Genomic DNA, 17,852 nt, shown 5'->3' on the forward strand with positions numbered 1-17,852 from the left:
AAAACCTCTTGCGAGTTCAATCAAACTTCTCAAACTTGCCAGATGTTCTCTTTTAGAATGGGCTGCCCTGGACACAACGCCAAGGAATGCAACAGAGGTAGTGGTACAAGTGTTAGATAGGATGTGCATCTCGCGGTGGGGTGCAATTTGGAAGTGGCAGGTCAGGCAAGGTGAGCTGCGAGAGATGCGTCAGCAGAGAGTTGGGGGCGCGCGAAATGTTTACTTCTTCCTAGGTGGGGCATAACAGAAAATAATTGAGACGCACTGGGCTAAAGGAAGCTAAGGGATAAAAGGAAGATGCAGGAAGATTTGGGAGATGTGCACAATGTGGAGAAAGTGACCTTGCTCAGAATATTCCCGCCGCACTTCCTAGCCACACTGTTATAGATCGTAGAGCTAACATGGAAAAAAGATATGCATTATTTTATGCATATCCCTATAGATTCTATGGGAACGATTAGTTGAATATTCATCTTATTACTTTTAAAATGCACGTCACATGTTTGAAGTACAGTGGTACCTCATCTTACAAACGCCTCTTCTAACGAACTTTTCAAGATACGAACCCGGTGTTTAAGATTTTTTTGCCTCTTCTTCCGAACTATTTTCACCTTACGAACCCAAGCAGCTGCTGCTGGGATGAAGGGGTTTCTTTTTTTCCCCTTTTTTGAAGAAAGAAAAGGGAGGGGCAGCTTGGAGGAGTAAAGATTTTGCATGCTTGCAAAGGCACTGAAACGGTGTCTTTTTAAGAAAGAAAAGGGAGGGGCAGCTTGGAGGAGTAAAGATTTTGCATGCTTGCAAAGGCACTGAAACAATGTCTTTTTAAGAAAGAAAAGGGAGGGGCGCCCCCCCCTTGCCTTTCTTCCTTCCCACTCACCCTTTAGCCTAGCCTTGCTTCTTCCACCCACCCCCTTTAGCTGCTCCTCCCTGCCCTCTGTTCGCCTCCCTTCTAAAGTTTGGGATTTTCCTGAAGGATTTGCACGCATTATTTGCTTTTACATTGATTCCTATGGGAAACATTGTTTCGTCTTACGAACATTTCACCTTACGAACCTCCTCCTGGAACCAATTAAGTTCATATGATGAGGTACCACTGTATCTTTGTATTTTGACTATTATACATATAATTTAATGCATTCAACAAAAGCATTACTTTTTGTGACTGTAATATTTTGTGTTGTGATAAGGGCACTGAAGAGCATCTTAACCTTTCATAAAATTATGACGGAATGCAAACATGAATGTGGCTATATTAAGAATGCTATTCTTTCTCAGGAACTAGGGGAGGGTGTGCAGTCTCCTGTTGTTTGATGTGCACAGTCATTCAGAAGCAGAATGACAGATAGCATCATGCAGTCAAAAAGCTGTTATAGGAAGTTGAATTCTTCCGTTGATGAGAGAATCTAAATCTACTGTTGCTTTGTATTACTGCATTTATTTCCCTAGAAAATTACAGTGTTCTGGGTTGCTATGCAATTAATTATTTGCCTTCATTTCTGAACAAAGGAAAGCGGTGCAGTTTCCAAGGATTATGGTGCTTTTGTGCATTATTTGGTTTGCTCCATTTCTTTTCTTTAAATCAGATCAACATTTTCATACGCCTGCACTGTGGCCGCCATGCTGGGCTCTGAGCCTGGTGCAGTTCCGGGTTCGAAGCTGCCTCTGATGCTGCTGATCCAGGTGCTGATCCATGCCAGCCTCTGAGCCGCTGCTGGGTGGCCACAGCAGTGGAAAGTGTGAAAATGCAAAGCCCCTAGCAGCCCTCTCCAACGCACTCTGCATGCTGCCTGCCTTCTTGCTTGCCCACCTATTTGGCTCTTTTTCCAGCCACCCAGGGAGCGAGTTGGCCATGTGGATTTGTTCTGTTGCAACTTGCCACCTTTGAGTTGATACAGGCATTCTGGTGGTAGTGAGCTGGCAACAGTGAGCTATCCTAGACTCATGGAACAACCCTTTCCTCATATTTGTTGTACGAGGGTCGCCCAGAAAGTAATGCACCACATTTTTTTTCTTCAACAATTATTTATTGAGTTCAATAAAACTTACACACAAGAAAGAATGATGTTTCTTCTACGCTCCCTATTTTTCCATGTAATCTCTGTCCCATTCTATGGCCTTCCTCCAGTGAGACACAAGGGCGTGTATGCCCTGTCGGTACCACTCCTTGTTCTGGTCACAAAGCCATTTTTGCACTGTGCGAATCACCTCTTCGTCATCCTCAAAATGTATTCTGCACTAACCGTACTTCTGTCGATTGCAAGATTCTCCATAAACTGTACACAAACATTTGTGGATGTTCCCAACAGTTTCTTTCTCCACAGTGAGAAATCCAGTGACGATCTGCTGCTTGTAATGTACATCACTTGCAGATGCAATTTCGAAACACTGCTGCAGCTATATCTGAAGAAACACTAAATTTCCCACGCACTCCTGACAATTCAAATAATGCATATCTAAAGTTTTGAATTCGTACCATTACTGTAGGCTGAGGGGAAAAAAACATGCTGCATTACTTTCTGGGCAACCCTCGTAGTAATATTCTCATTGGGCTTAATCACAAAAGTATTTAAAATACACTTTAATTAAGAAATTAGATATTAATATTCTCCCAAACATATACACCGGAGTTGGCAATTTGATTGTCTTCAGACAATTTGAAATACAGATTCCATACGCTCTAGTTAGCTACCATTAAAGTTGCTGGAAATTGCTTATACAGTGGTACCTCATCTTACGAATGCCTCTTCTAACGAACTTTTCTAGATACGAACCCGGTGTTTAAGATTTTTTTGCCTCTTCTTCCGAACTATTTTCACCTTACGCACCCAAGCCGCTGCTGCTGGGATGAAGGGGTTTCTTTTTTTCCCCTTTTTTGAAGAAAGAAAAGGGAGGGGCGGCTTGGAGGGGGAAAGACTTTGCATTAACAAAAGTAGGAGAACAGCCTGCTTGCAGAGGCACTGAAAGGGTGTCTTTTGAAGAAAGAAAAGGGAGGGGCGGCTTGGAGGGGGAAAGACTTTGCATTAACAAAAGTAGAAGAACAGCCTGCTTGCAGAGGCACTGAAAGGGTGTCTTTTGAAGAAAGAAAAGGGAGGGGCGGCTTGGAGGGGGAAAGACTTTGCATTAACAAAAGTAGGAGAACAGCCTGCTTGCAGAGGCACTGAAAGGGTGTCTTTTGAAGAAAGAAAAGGGAGGGGCGGCTTGGAGGGGGAAAGACTTTGCATTAACAAAAGTAGGAGAACAGCCTGCTTGCAGAGGCACTGAAAGGGTGTCTTTTGAAGAAAGAAAAGGGAGGGGCGGCTTGGAGGGGGAAAGACTTTGCATTAACAAAAGTAGGAGAACAGCCTGCTTGCAGAGGCACTGAAAGGGTGTCTTTTGAAGAAAGAAAAGGGAGGGGCGGCTTGGAGGGGGAAAACTTTGCAGAGAACAGCCTGCTTGCAGAGGCACTGAAAGGGTGTCTTTGGAAGAAAGAAAAGGGAGGGGCGCCCCCCCCTTGCCTTTCTTCCTTCCCACTCACCCTTTAGCCTAGCCTTGCTTCTTCCACCCGCCCCCTTTAGCTGTTCCTCCCTGCCCTCTGTTCGCCTCCCTTCTAAAGTTTGAGATTTTCCTGAAGGATTTGCATGCATTATTTGCTTTTACATTGATTCCTATGGGAAACATTGTTTCGTTTTACGAACTTTTCACCTTACGAACCTCCTCCTGGAACCAATTAAGTTCGTATCATGAGGTACCACTGTACTTTGACAGCAGATTATTGCCACTGCTATGTTTCTAGCTGATATATTAATTAAAAAATTAAGATACCCCAACATTTCATAGGTACCTACTCTGCAGTTATGCCTAGGCCTCAATATATGCATCATGTAAATTCTTGTTTGATTGTGTATAAGGAAAATGTTTCCATCATATGACTAAAATTCATATTTGCTTCAAATTTTAATTATAGAAGTCAGTTATGCTGAGTAAAATAAGATTTTTTAAAATAGGGGATATGAATATAACTTGAAAATAGAAAGGAGTAGAGCAAGAGTCCCCAAACTTGGCAACTTTAAGACTTGTCGACTTCCAGAATTCTCTAGCTATCTATACTGGCTGGAGAATTCTGGGAATTGAAGTCCACAAGTCTTAGAGTTGCCAAGTTTGAAGACCTCTGGAGTAGAGGTAAGATATTTAGGCTACGCAATGGAAAAGGTGGAGATAAATGAGTCATGAGATAGAAAGAATAAGCTATAAATGAGTAGAGGTTTTGAGTGATTCTACTTCTAAACAGGGATCTTGTAAGTGCATTGTATATAAAATATTGTGAATTATCTGAAAACGTGCAGAATGATCAGTATAAACACACTTTTCATGTGATGCTTTAATATAACTACATCCTTCACTCATGCTTTTGGATATTCTGGTGTGTTTCTAATTTATTTTTTAAGGATTTGTAGACTGCTTCAGTTGTATAACTAGAAATGGCATACAGCAGTGTTTTTCAACCAGTGTGCCGCGGGACATGGTCAGGTGTGCTGCGAGCCCGGCCCGGCTGGAGCTTCCCTGGTGGTGACGGCAAGTGAGCTTTTGGGGCCTGGTGGGAGGGCGCCGGCCACTGTTGCCTCTAAGCTGCGTGGGCGTGCGCCCGCACAGCCATCAGGAACCCCCCCCCCCCGAAACATTTGAAGTGGCGCAAAGCCACGCAGTCCTGAATCGCTCCCTTCTCTGGTCAGCAAAGCCGGCTGCCCAGGAAAGCGCCACGTTTGAAAAGCGCGCGTTGAAAAAGCGCACCGCTTTCCCAGGCAGAGAAAGAGAGAAAAAGCAAGAGAGAGAGAGAGAGAAAGCAAGGGAGAAAGAAAGAGAGAAAGTGTGTGAGAGAAAGCAAGAGAGATAGCAAGAGAGACAGAGAAAGAGAGAGAGAAAGAATGCAAGAGAGAGAGAGAAAGAGGGGGGAAGAAGGGAGAGGGAAAGAGCAAAAAAGAAAGGGAGGAAGGAAGAAAAAAAGAGGGAGGGAGAAATAGGGTGAAAGGGAGGAAGAGAGGGGTTTTTTGTCCAAACTTTTTTTTAGCCCCCCCCCCCCCCGCTCAATGTTCCCCAGGATTTTGTAAATGTGAATAATGTGCCGCGGCTCAAAAAAGGTTGGGAAACACTGGCATACAGCATTCTCCTTACATAATATATGAACAGAAGATTATCTGTGCTTTCTTTATTCAACTTTCCACAACTACTCCTACTAATATCTTCTAAAATCTCAGACTCTGCAGTCATTTAGTCTGACTGAACTATGACTTTCCATCCAGTCATAGTTAAGTCTGTTCTCTGTATGGTGAATGTATTTGCATTTGTAGTATTTATAGCTTCTTCATTTTATACGTGTACTGGCAAGTAACTTATTCATGGTGGATTTATAAGTCAGAATATTCTGTATATTGTGTCAGATTTACTCAATATGTCTTTTCAATGACCTTTGAATCTGCTGACATTGTTAGGATTCCATGACTATTTTTGTATTTTATATGATCTTTGATCTTACAACATAATTTGCTTACCTGCAGACTATTTCCCTTATTTATTTTAATTGTGATCTGCAATTTTTCTCAGCTCACTGTAATTTATTAATTAAAATTCATGTCTTGAAAATGAGCAAGGATGTTGATATATTCAAAGTTTCTTTTTGAACTGGCTAATCTCCACTGAATCTACATGGAATTGAATATTTGGAAACATGACTCATGTTTAAAGTGCTTAATGATACTTCAAAGCTAGTTAAAAGTTTTTTGTTTTTTTTAAAGATAGATATAAAAGCTTAAAGTATAATCATTCATTAAGCATGTCTATTTCGGTTTCAAATTGTCCTCCTCGATCCACAGCTCACATTAGAGAAACATCTTTCAGCTGTGGCGAGAGGGGACGTTCGCCCAGGTTCGCCTTGTGCACCAGTTGCGACCCTACTTGGACCGGGAGTCACTGCTCACAGTCACTCATGCCCTCATCACCTCGAGGCTCGACTACTGTAACGCTCTCTACATGGGGCTACCTTTGAAAAATGTTCGGAAACTTCAGATCGTGCAGAATGCAGCTGCGAGAGCAATCATGGGCTTTCCCAAATATGTCCATGTCACACCAACACTCTGCAGTCTGCATTGGTTGCCGATCAGTTTCCGGTCACAATTCAAAGTGTTGGTTATGACCTATAAAGCCCTTCATGGCACCGGACCAGATTATCTCCGGGACCGCCTTCTGCTGCACGAATCCCAGCGACCAGTTAGGTCCCACAGAGTTGGCCTTCTCCGGGTCCTGTCAACTAAACAATGTCGCTTGGCGGGACCCAGGGGAAGAGCCTTCTCTGTGGCAACCCCGGCCCTCTGGAACCAACTCCCCCCAGAGATTAGAATTGCCCCCACCCTCCTTGCCTTTCGTAAGCTACTTAAAACCCACCTCTGCCGTCAGGCATGGGGGAATTGAAATCCTCTTTCCCCCTAGGCCTTTACAATTCTATGCATGGTATGTATGTATGTATGTATGTTTGGTTTTTATATTAATGGGTTTTTAATCGTTTTTAGTATTAGATTACTATTGTCCACTGTTTTATTGTTGCTGTTAGCCGCCCCGAGTCTCCGGAGAGGGGCGGCATACAAATCCAATAAATAAATAAATAAATTGGCAGAAGTTGTGATGTTTGTTCATACCAGGTGAAAGTGCAGTGCAAGTTGTAACTACAGTTTGAAAAGAAGCTCATTGATGAGAGGTGATAATTTTCCCTTCCTTCACACCTGGCACGTAACAGACTGCCTTCATGAATGCCTCAGGAGTTGTTCTGTCCCAGGCTTTCTGAAATCAGGTGAAAATAAAAATGAAATTTGGCTCCTGGATTATAGAAATGCTGGAGGTCTGTTTGTTCAGTTTCTGTGGCCACTCATTTGAGTCAATGACACTCGGTGGCTTACAATTCAAAATATATATGTTACTGTTAAAAATATTAAAAAAACATTTTAAAACAATAATACAACCAATAAAAACACTAAAAACATCCAAATTAAATACAACTAGGAGCAAGATACTTGGTCTATTAGCAGTATAGCCAGTAAACAGGGTCCTTGACATAACCTGGGAACATTCCGGGACCGCCTTCTGCTGCACGAATCCCAGTGACCAGTTAGGCCCCACAGAGTGGGTCTTCTCCGGGTCCCGTCAACTAAACAATGCCACTTGGCGGGACCCAGGGGAAGAGCCTTCTCTGTGGCGGCCCCGGCCCTCTGGAACCAACTCCCCCCAAAGATTAGAATTGCCCCCACCGTCCTTGCCTTTCGTAAGCTACTTAAAACCCACCTCTGCCGTCAGGCATGGGGGAATTGAGATTCCCTTTCCCCCTAGGCCTTTACAATTTTATGCATGGTATGTCTGTATGTATGTTTGGTTTTTTATATTAATGGGTTTTTAATTGTTTTTAGTACAGTATTGTATTATTATTGTACGCTGTTTTATGATTGCTGTTAGCCGCCCCGAGTCTTCGGAGAGGGGTGGCATATAAATCCAATAAATAAATAAACAAACAAACAACTAACCAACCAACCAACCAACCAACCAACCAACCAACCAACCAACCAACCAGGTTTTTAGGAACTTACAAAAGGCTAACAGGCTAACAGTGAAGAACTGCTCATCTTTGGCGTTACCTGTGTCCCTCTGAGGCTGTTGCGAGCGCACACCCGTTAGCATGAGATTTGGCTTCTGTGCATGCGCAGCAAGAGAAATCTTGTGTGAGGATGTGCGCGAGAGCAAGATTTCGGTGATTTTCACGGATATTTTTGCTTCCGCGCATGCGCAGAAGCAAAAAAATGGGTGAAAACCACTGAAATCTCACATAAGGATCCTCACACAAGATTTTGCTTGTTGCGCAGGTGCAGAAGCCAAATATTGCGCATATTGGACATGCGCAGCTGTACCCGCGGCTCCCATTTTTCCAACTGAAGCTACGCACCAGTCCGCCTAACCAACAGCCCATTACTGGTTGAGACTATTCTGATCTACGAAGGGAGACTGTTCCATAGAGCTTGGGTTACTGCAGAAAAAAACTCATCTTCTATCTCCACCAGCCAACATTCTTTGGCTGACAGGCTATGCAGCATATCCTTTCTACCCAACCTGGTTGGATGGGTAGAAACTGTTGGAAAAAATGTGATTCCATCAGGGCTTCCAGCATCTTGAATTGCATCCAGAAACACATCAGTAATCAGTGCAACTCACATAGCACTAGAAATTGATAGAAATTGAAATCACTTAAGTTTGTAATTGCACTGCAAGGCATCATGCATTCCTTGCTAGTGTTCTGTCGGGCTCTCTGGCAGACTCCTCCCAAAAATGCACAGGTACAAATTTCAGACACACACACGTTTGAAAATTCAAAACAATGTTCTTTATAATGAAAATTCACTTAAACTAAGCCCTCTTTTGGTATAGCAAAGAGCACTGGTCTCCAAACAAACTGGTAATTTGTACAAGTCCCTTATCAGTTCTGTGATACATAGCTTGCAGCTGTGAGGCAATTCACAATCCTTCTTCTTTCACGAAGTGAAACACACATTGCTCTGCTTTAGTTTCAAAGCGGGGAAAAATCAGCACACAAAAGGTCAAAGTCAGTAAAGCAGTCACGAAACACAAGGATCAGATAATCCTCCACAATGGCCAAACCCACAGGCTGCTATTTATAGCAGCCTCACTACTTACCACAGCCCCACCCAACCAGAGGTGATCTCATTTTCTTTGATAATAATCTCTCAGTTGTTTGTTGCCTATGCATCGCTCTCCGCATGCGTGGCTGTATCATTAATTCTTGTTCTGAATCCAAGGAGGAGCTAGATAATTGATCTCCTTCTGAGCTGTCTGCCACACTCTCCTCGTCCCTGTCGCTCATGTCTTCTTGGTCAGAGGAGCCTTCATCAGCAGATTCCACCGGGGGCAAAGCAGGCCTCCAGCATGTGGATGTCTCCCCCACATCCACAGTCCTTGGGGCAAGAGCAGGGCTAGAGCTAACCACAACAATATGATACAATGTTAAATAGAAGAAAGAGTGCTGAGGCAACCGACAAAATAGGGGGCACAGCTAGATGTCTTTTCCTCTATGAGCACTGACTGGAACTGGCCCTGGAGAAAGGAGAGACAGCACATAAATTGCCCCCCTCAATTTCCCGAGCTTGCCCAAAAGGATTCCATCATCAATGATATTGAATGTTACTGAGAGTTCAAGAAGAATTGTTCCCTCCAGAGGTCATCCATGAGCACGATCGGTGCCGTCTCAATCCCAAACCCTGGTCTGAACCCCAAGTGAAAAGGGATCAAATAATCATCCTCATCCAGGTTTCTCTAAAGCAGTGTTTCCCAACCTTAGCAACTTGAAGATATTTGGACTTCAACTCCCAGAATTCTGGGAGTTGAAGTCCAGATATCTTCAAGTTGCCAAGGTTGGGAAACACTGCTCTAAAGCTACCATGGGACCATATGCTGTGAAATGATAATATATTCATCATTTTCCTATCCCAGTTATTTGACTGCCCCTTTTATTTAAAGAGGTTGCATGGATGATCTACCCTCATCACCTCGAGGCTCGACTACTATAATGCTCTCTACATGGGGCTACCTTTGAAAAGTGTTCGGAAACTTCAGATCGTGCAGAATGCAGCTGCGAGAGCAATTATGGGCGTCTCTAAGTATGCCCATATCGCTCCAACACTCCACAGTCTACATTGGTTGCCGATCAGTTTCCGGTCACAATTCAAAGTGTTGGTTATGACCTATAAAGCCCTTCATGGCACCGGACCAGAATATCTCCGGGACCGCCTTCTGCCGCACGAATCTCAGCGACCGGTTCGGTCCCACAGAGTTGGCCTTCTCCGGGTCCCGTCGACTAAACAATGTCGTCTGGCGGGACCCAGGGGAAGAGCCTTCTCTGTGGCGGCTCCGACCCTCTGGAACCAGCTCCCCCCTGAGATTAGGATTGCCCCCACCCTCCTTGCCTGTCGCAAACTCCTTAAAACCCACCTCTGCTGCCAGGCATGGGGGAACTGAAACATCTCCCCCTTGCCCATGTTGTTTTGGTGTTAGATTGATTGTATGCGTGTTTTAATATTCTGGGGTTGTTTTTATGAATTTTTAGCTTAAAATTGTAATTGGATTGGTGGGTATTGGATTTGTTATTATGTATTGTTTTTATCTTGTTGTGAGCCGCCCCGAGTTTTCGGAGAGGGGCGGCATATAAATCCAATAAATCTAATCTAATCTAATCTAATCTACTTGCCCTCGGGTTTTTTTGTTATTTAAGATTGATTTGGAGAATTTCTTGATTTTAATCTATGAAATGTGTATCCTTCTCCAACAATAATATTGTAGCAATTTACATAAGTCGATGTTTTTCTTACAGGCGATGAGCTGTTCCCTTATGCCTTTTAACAGTTTTGGTGGCATGGTTAGTATACAAAAACAACACAAATTTAATCTGAGCATGCCTATTTTCTACTTGAATTTTTTTTTTAAACCATAACTATTTCTAAACCATATGAGTGCAACAATTTTGAATGAACTGGTGCTTCTCTTTCAGGGACCAAGTTTTCCATTTATACCTTTTGGCACTTTTGATGGCATGGTCAGTATACTAACGACAACGATTACTAAGATTTGGGGGTATGGGCATTGGGCATTAGCATTTTCATTTTAGTTTTTATTTTTGTCCAGAAATAAGCCTTAAATTTATCATATTTTTCTTACTTGCATATTTTCTTCTATTTGCTGAATGAATCCTTTAAAAAAAGCTTTATTATTATTATTATTGTTATTATCATCATCATCATCATCATCTCATTTATTCATTAAACATGAAACTCAATCAACTGAACATTTTAAAAAGTGTCACAAATACCAATGACTGGTGCTAATGGTTGATACGGTTTCCTGCCAGCATCCTAAGTATCAATCAAGTATTATTAATATTAATACAGTGATACCTCATCTTACAAACGCCTCTTCATACAAACTTTTCAAGATACAAACCCAGGGTTTAAGATTTTTTTGCCTCTTCTTACAACAGGGGTCCCCAAACTTTTTACACAGGGGGCCAGTTCACTGTCCCTCAGACTGTTGGAGGGCCGGACTATTAAAAAAACGTGTGAACAAATCCCTATGCACACTGCACATACATTATTTAAAGTAAAAAACAAAATGGGAACAAATACAATATTTAATATTTATTCTTCCTTTCTCTCTCTCTCCCTTTCTCTCTGTCCTTCTGTCTTTCTAGTTCTCTCTCTTTCTCTCTGTCCTCTCTCTCTTTCTTTCTCTCTCTTCTCTCTTTCTCTCACTCACTCTTTATATCTCTCCCTCTTTCTCTCTCCCCCTCTCTCTCTCCCTTTCTCTCTCTCTCCCTTTCTATCTCTCCTCTTCCTTTCTCTCTCCCTCTCTATCTTTCCCTCTTTCTCTCCCCCCTCTTTCTTTCTCTCTCTCTTCTCTTTCTCTCACTCTTTCTCTCTACCTTTCTTTCTCTTTCTCTCTCTCCCTTTCTCTGTCCCTCTTTCTTTCTCTCTGTCCCTCTCTTTCTTTTTCTCTGTCCCTCTCTTTCTTTTTCTCTGTCCCTCTCTTTCTTTCTCTCTGTCCCTCTCTCTTTCTCTCTGTCCCTCTCTTTCTTACTCTCTGTCCCTCTTTCTTTCTCTCTGTCTCTTTCTTTCTCTCTGTCCCTCTCTTTCTTTCTCTCTGTCCCTCTTTCTTTCTCTCTGTCCCTCTCTTTCTTACTCTCTGTCCCTCTCTTTCTTACTCTCTGTCCCTCTTTCTTTCTCTCTGTCCCTCTCTTTCTTTCTCTCTGTCCCTCTCTTTCTTTCTCTCTGTCCCTCTCTTTCTTTCTCTCTCTTATCTCTGTGTGTGGGGGGGAGGCGGCTGCTTGAAAACCCCTGACCTCCATCGCCTCCCCCCCACGGCACAAGGCGAGCACACCTAGCCACTGACACAGGCGGCGGGGACTGCCCTGTCCCCGTCCCCCTTGCGCAAAACTACGCAGCCCCAGATCGCTCGCTTCTCCAGCCAGCAAAGCCGACTGCCCGGCTTTGCTGGCTGATGCAGGAAAGGAAAGCCTCACATTTAAAAAGCACGCCACTTTCTGGGACTGCGGCGCCGTGGTGGCCTTCAAGCGCGGCCCTTCGCGGCGCCCCCCACCCGTTCCTGCAGGAAGAGATCGGGCACTTTACCGGGAGGTGGAGGCGGCGTGGGGCCGGACGCTGGGTGCCGGGGAGGGCGAAGGCGTGGACGCGCCTCTCAGCTGCAGAGCGGAACGGGGATGGAGATCCGCGGCGGAGTCCGGCGCTGGGGCCATGCGGGACCGCTCATCCAGGCGCGCGTGGACCGGCAAGCCTGGATGAGCGGTCCCGCATGGCCCCAGGCTCCCAACGCCGGACTCCGCCGCGGATCTCCATCCCCGTTCCGCTCTGCAGCTGAGAGGCGCGTCCACTCCTTCGCCCTCCCCGGCACCCAGCGTCCGGCCCCACGCCGCCTCCACCTCCCGGTAAAGTGCCCGATCTCTTCCTGCAGGAACGGGTGGGGGGCGCCGCGAAGGGCCGCGCTTGAAGTCCCAGAAAGTGGCGTGCTTTTTAAATGTGAGGCTTTCCTTTCCTGCATCAGCCAGCAAAGCCGGGCAATCGGCTTTGCTGGCTGGAGAAGCGAGCGATCTGGGGCTGCGTAGTTTTGCGCAGGGGGGACAGGGGGACAGGGCAGTCCCCGCCGCCTGTGTCAGCGGCGAGGTGTGCTCGCCTTGTGCCGTGGGGGGGAGGCGATGGAGGTCAGGGGTTTTCAAGCAGCCGCCTCCCCCCCCCACACAAACTTAGCCATGGTGCACTTAGCTGTGACTTTCAGTGGACAGTTTTTCACTCACCGCGGAGGAGGAGGGGAGGAGGAGGTGGAGAGGCAAGGGGGCGGGGAGGAAAGCGGCCCTGCAATTGGCCAATTTCTTTCTCGCCTTTAGGGAGAGGAACTGTTGCTGCTCTGCCATAGGGCAGCAACAGTTTCTCTCCCTAAAGGCGACAAAGGAAGGGGCCAATTGCAGGCCCGCTTTCCTCCCCGCCCCCTTGCCTCTCCACCTTCTCCTCGCTGAGCAGCCGACCGCGGTGAGTTGACAGGAGATTCGGGAGCTTATTTTATCGACCAGTAAAATCTCGTGAGCTTGCCACGGGCCGGTTAAAAGACCTCGTTGGGCCGCATCCGGCCCGCGGGCCGTAGTTTGGGGACCGCTGTCTTACAAACTATTTTCATCTTACAAACCCACCACTGCCACTGGGATTTCACTGATGCTCCCTTCGCTGGGAAACCCCACCTCTGGACTTCCATGTTTTTGTGATGCTGCAGGGGAATCCCAGCAGCGCAGAAAGGGGTGCTTCGCTGGCAACAGAAGTCCAGAGGTGGGGTTTCCCAGCAAGGGGAGCCTCAGTGAAATCGCAGCATCACAAAAACACAGAGGTCCGGAGGTGGGGTTTCGAGGACTTCGGTGTTTTTGTGATGCTGCGATTTCACTGATGCTCCCTTCGCTGGGAAACCCCACCTCCGGACTTCCGTTGCCAGCGAAGCGCTCGTTTTTTCTGATGCTGGGATTCCCCTGCTGGGATTCCCCTGCAGCATCACAAAAACACAGAAGTCCGGAGGTGGGGTTTCCCAGCAGCGCAAAAATGGGTGCTTCGGCTGGCAAAAGGGGTGAATTTTGGGCTTTTCCATTGATTCCTATGGGAAACATTGTTTCGTCTTACAAACTTTTCACCTTAAGAACCTCGTCCCAGAACCAATTAAGTTTGTAAGACAAGGTATCACTGTACTATTATTATTATTATTATTATTATTATTATTATTATTATTATTATCATAATCATCATCATCTTTTATTCATTAAACATGAAACTCAATCAAGTGAGCATTTAAAAATGTATCACACATATCGACTGGCTCTGATGGTTGATACGGGTTGCTGTCGTAATGATGTGGACGATATGATCGTTCTAGTTGTAGTATTCTTCTCTTTTTTTCCCAAGGGGTCTTAAGAAAATTTTATGGAATGCATTGGGATTATGAAGTAGTAAATATAGTTTAAATCAGTGTTTCCCAACCTTGGCAACTTGAAGATATCTGGACTTCAACTCCCAGAATTCCCCAGCCAGCAAATGTCCAGATATCTTCAAATTGCCAAAGTTGGGAAACACTGGTTTAAATTCAGTTTATGCTAATATATATATGTATATATAAATGGAATATTTGAAGGGAATAGGTGATTTTTTTTAAAAGAAAGTGTGAATAGGAACATTAAGGTTTCAGTAAAAAAAACATGCAGGTGTATAGAAATAGGGATTGCAAGATTCTTATCTAGTTTAATAATACAAAACTTTTGCTTTTTTTTAATGTGGTGAAAATGTTGATGATAGAAAATGTGTAGGCTTCTTAGCTATTTTAACAGCAGATTTCAAGAAAGGTTGAATCCAGATGCACTCACATTCAACCATATTTTAAAACCATAATATTAATGCTGCAATTTATACGATCTGCAATTTTTCTTTTAGGCCATGGGTTATCCGCTTATGCCTTTTGGCTGTTTTGGTGGCATGGTTAGTATATTGCACACACATATTCAATTTTCTTTGGTGATGTGGACATGTCTTGTTCTAAAACTGAGCATCTTGCATTTTGCTTTATAATTGCATTTTAGTACGCTTGTTTCATTTTGTGAAACTGTTTCGTGTGTTTTTTTTACCCCTTTTGGGGAAATCATTGTTATAATACCTATGAAGTGTATGTGAAGCTTAAAATGATGCTACAATTTCCAAAGGTATCTTTTATTATTCTGTATAATAAAACTATGACAGGAATAATAGCTTCCAGTGACTTTCCTTGTATTAATCTATATTATATAGTGAGACTATATACAGTATATAATCAATATATTCATAATACAGTAATACCTCGTCTTATGAACCTAATTGGTTCCGGAAGTAGGTTCGTAAGGCGAAAAGTTTGTTAGACGAAACATTGTTTCCCATAGGAAACAATGTAAAAGCGATTAATCCGTGCAAAAAGGGGGGGAAATCGCAAAATGGCGCTCCGCTGGGCGCCGCCACGCCCATCTGTCACATTTTAAAACAGCCGGGGGGCTTCTCGGCGTTCTCCCGAACCTGAACTTTTCGGGTTCGGGCGGCTGCCGAGAAGCGCCGCCGCCCTGCTGTCACCTTCTGAAACAGCCGGGGTCTTTGTGACGTCAAAGCTCTGCCCATGGAATTCCCTATTGGGATTCCCCACCTCCTTTCTAGCCTCCAAATCGGCCAAAAACACCGCCACCGATCGCAAAAACGGCGCTTCGCTGAGCGGTACCGCCTGGCTGTAACCTTCTGAAACAGCCGTGTGCTTCTCGGCGGCCTCTGGAACCTGAACCTGAACTTCCAGGTTCGGTGTTCGGGAGAACACCGAGAAGCCCTCCAGCTGTTTCAGAAGGTGACAGCCGGGCGGCGGCACCCAGCAGAGCGCCATTTTGCGATCTGCGGTGGGTTCGTAAGCCGAAAAAAGTTCGTAAGAAGAGGCAAAAAATTTCCGAACCCCAGGTTCGTATCACAAGGGGTTCGTATCACAAGGGGTTCGTATCACGAGGCACCACTGTATAGTTATTTGTGTCATTCAGCCATATAGTCTTAAATCATTTCAACAATATATATTGAGCAGGTAGCAATTAAAGCTGGGGTCAGTTATATACTCAGGTCATGGGCTCTTTGAACATATTTTGGCTCTTTTGTCACAGAACAATTCAAGCAAGCTTATTTGCTGCCGGGAAAAAATATGCTTTTATTTGTCCTTTTTGAATCAAAGTAAGACCCAGCTTTTTCTGTCCAAGGCCATTATAAGGAATATGTGACTGATGCTATACTAGGATGATATTTGAAATATATTAATTGGTGAGAGAGGTCTCTGTGTCTCTTCTTTTGGACCTGCTCAAAGGCTTTTAGCATGGAGTTCAATATAGGGGAACTTACATTATTTGGAGAAGAAAAAAGCAGTGAAAAAATCTGCAAAGTTCTCCTGCACTTCCTATTACAATATTTATTTATTTATTTATTTATTTATTTATTTTTTGGATTTGTATGCCGCCCCTCTCCGTAGACTCGGGGCGGCTAACAACAATAATAAAAACAGCATGTAAATCCAGTACTACAACAACTAAAAAACCCTTATTTTAAAACCAATCATACCTACAAGCAAACATACCATACATAAATTGTAAAGGCCTAGGGGGAAAGAGTATCTCAGTTCCCCCATGCCTGACGGCAGAGGTGGGTTTTAAGGAGCTTACGAAAGGCGAGGAGGGTGGGGGCAATTCTAATCTCCGGGGGGAGTTGGTTCCAGAGGACCGGGGCCGCCACAGAGAAGGCTCTTCCCCTGGGTCCTGCCAAACGACATTGTTTAGTTGACGGGACCCGGAGAAGGCCCACTCCGTGGGACCTAACTGGTCGCTGGGATTCGTGCAGCAGATATATACTCTAATTGCTGTGAAAACTTCTGGTATATACATTACTATAGTTTCTTTCTTAAAATACTCTCTAAAAACGCAGCACGTTAATCTTCGGAGAGGGGCGGCATACAAATCTAATAAATTATTATTATTATTATTATTATTATTATTATTATTATTATTGATTTTTTTTCTCCATTGCAGAATATCAAAATATTAATTTCTTGTTCTATAATCAATTGTGAAGCAGCATATATTGGCCAATACTTTTGAATGGAAACAGAAGGGAATCTAACTTAATATGGCGAAGATATTATTTGAATATCTTTGCAGGCCTTTTGCTTCCATTTTTAATTCTTATATTCTTTTTCCGATCAAAATATTTTTCTTCCTGTTTTTTTTCTTGGGCATATCATTCAGATAGAAATGATTATATCATCTTTATGTAGTATCCTGTGGGGAGTGTTAATTGGGAATACAGTATAAGAATTATAGTACTTAGCTATGTGAAATTAGCTATAATGAATAGCTAATTATTTATTTATTTGTTTATTTATTTTATTAGTTGGACTTGTATGCCGCCCCTCTCCGAAGACTCGGGGCGGCTCACAACAAGTAAAAACAGTCACAACAATCCAATTAATTAAAATATTTAACGATTTAAGAAAAGCCCCATGTAATAGCAAACACACACACAAGCATACCATGTATAATTAACATGCCCAGGGGAGATGTTTAGTTTCCCCATGCCTGACGGCAAAGGTGAGTCTTAAGGAGTTTTCGGAAGGCAGGAAGAGTAGGGGAGTTCTAATCTCCGGGGGGAGTTGGTTCCAGAGAGCCGGCGCCGCCACAGAGAAGGCTCTTCCCCTGGGACCCGCCAACCGGCATTGTTTAGTTGACGGGACCCGGAGAAGGCCCACTCTGTGGGACCTAATCGGTCGCTGGGATTCGTGCGGCAGGAGGCGGTCTCGGAGATATTCTGGTCCGATGCCATGAAGGGCTTTAAAGGTCATAACCAACACTTTGAATTGTGACCGGAAACTGATTGGCAGCCAATGCAGACTGCGGAGTGATGGTGAAACATGGGCGTACCTAGGTAAGCCCATGACTGCTCTCGCAGCTGCATTCTGCACGATCTGAAGTTTCCGAACACTTTTCAAAGGTAGCCCCATGTAGAGAGCATTACAGTAGTCGAACCTATGACTACTGAATAGCTAATTAACAGCTAAAAATGAATAGCTAATTAGCTAATGAACAGCTATATTAGCTATTATGAAAGAATTAATATTTTGTTTATTAATTGGATTTTCCATCTAATTATTATTATTATTATTATTATTATTATTATTATTATTATTATTATTATTTA

General features: G+C 43.9%; 1 protein-coding gene across 8 annotated transcripts in view; it reads left to right on the top strand.

Annotated features, from left to right (window-relative positions):
- Positions 1–17,852, top strand: part of MLF1 (myeloid leukemia factor 1) — a 44,188-nt gene that overhangs the window by 11,891 nt on the left and 14,445 nt on the right. For 2 of the 8 annotated variants that reach the window (XM_070753514.1, XM_070753521.1), the window contains exons 3-5: positions 10,394–10,438; positions 10,571–10,615; positions 14,550–14,594. The exons of 2 other annotated variants lie outside the window; for them this stretch is intronic. In XM_070753514.1, coding sequence (XP_070609615.1) covers positions 10,394–10,438; positions 10,571–10,615; positions 14,550–14,594 — 135 coding nt within the window. The remainder of the gene's footprint in view (positions 1–10,393; positions 10,439–10,570; positions 10,616–14,549; positions 14,595–17,852) is intronic. 4 more of the 8 variants (XM_070753515.1, XM_070753517.1, XM_070753516.1 and 1 more) reach the window with 3 other exon arrangements.

Source organism: Erythrolamprus reginae, chromosome 5, assembly GCF_031021105.1.
Source record: "Erythrolamprus reginae isolate rEryReg1 chromosome 5, rEryReg1.hap1, whole genome shotgun sequence".
Classification (NCBI taxonomy): domain Eukaryota; kingdom Metazoa; phylum Chordata; class Lepidosauria; order Squamata; family Dipsadidae; genus Erythrolamprus; species Erythrolamprus reginae.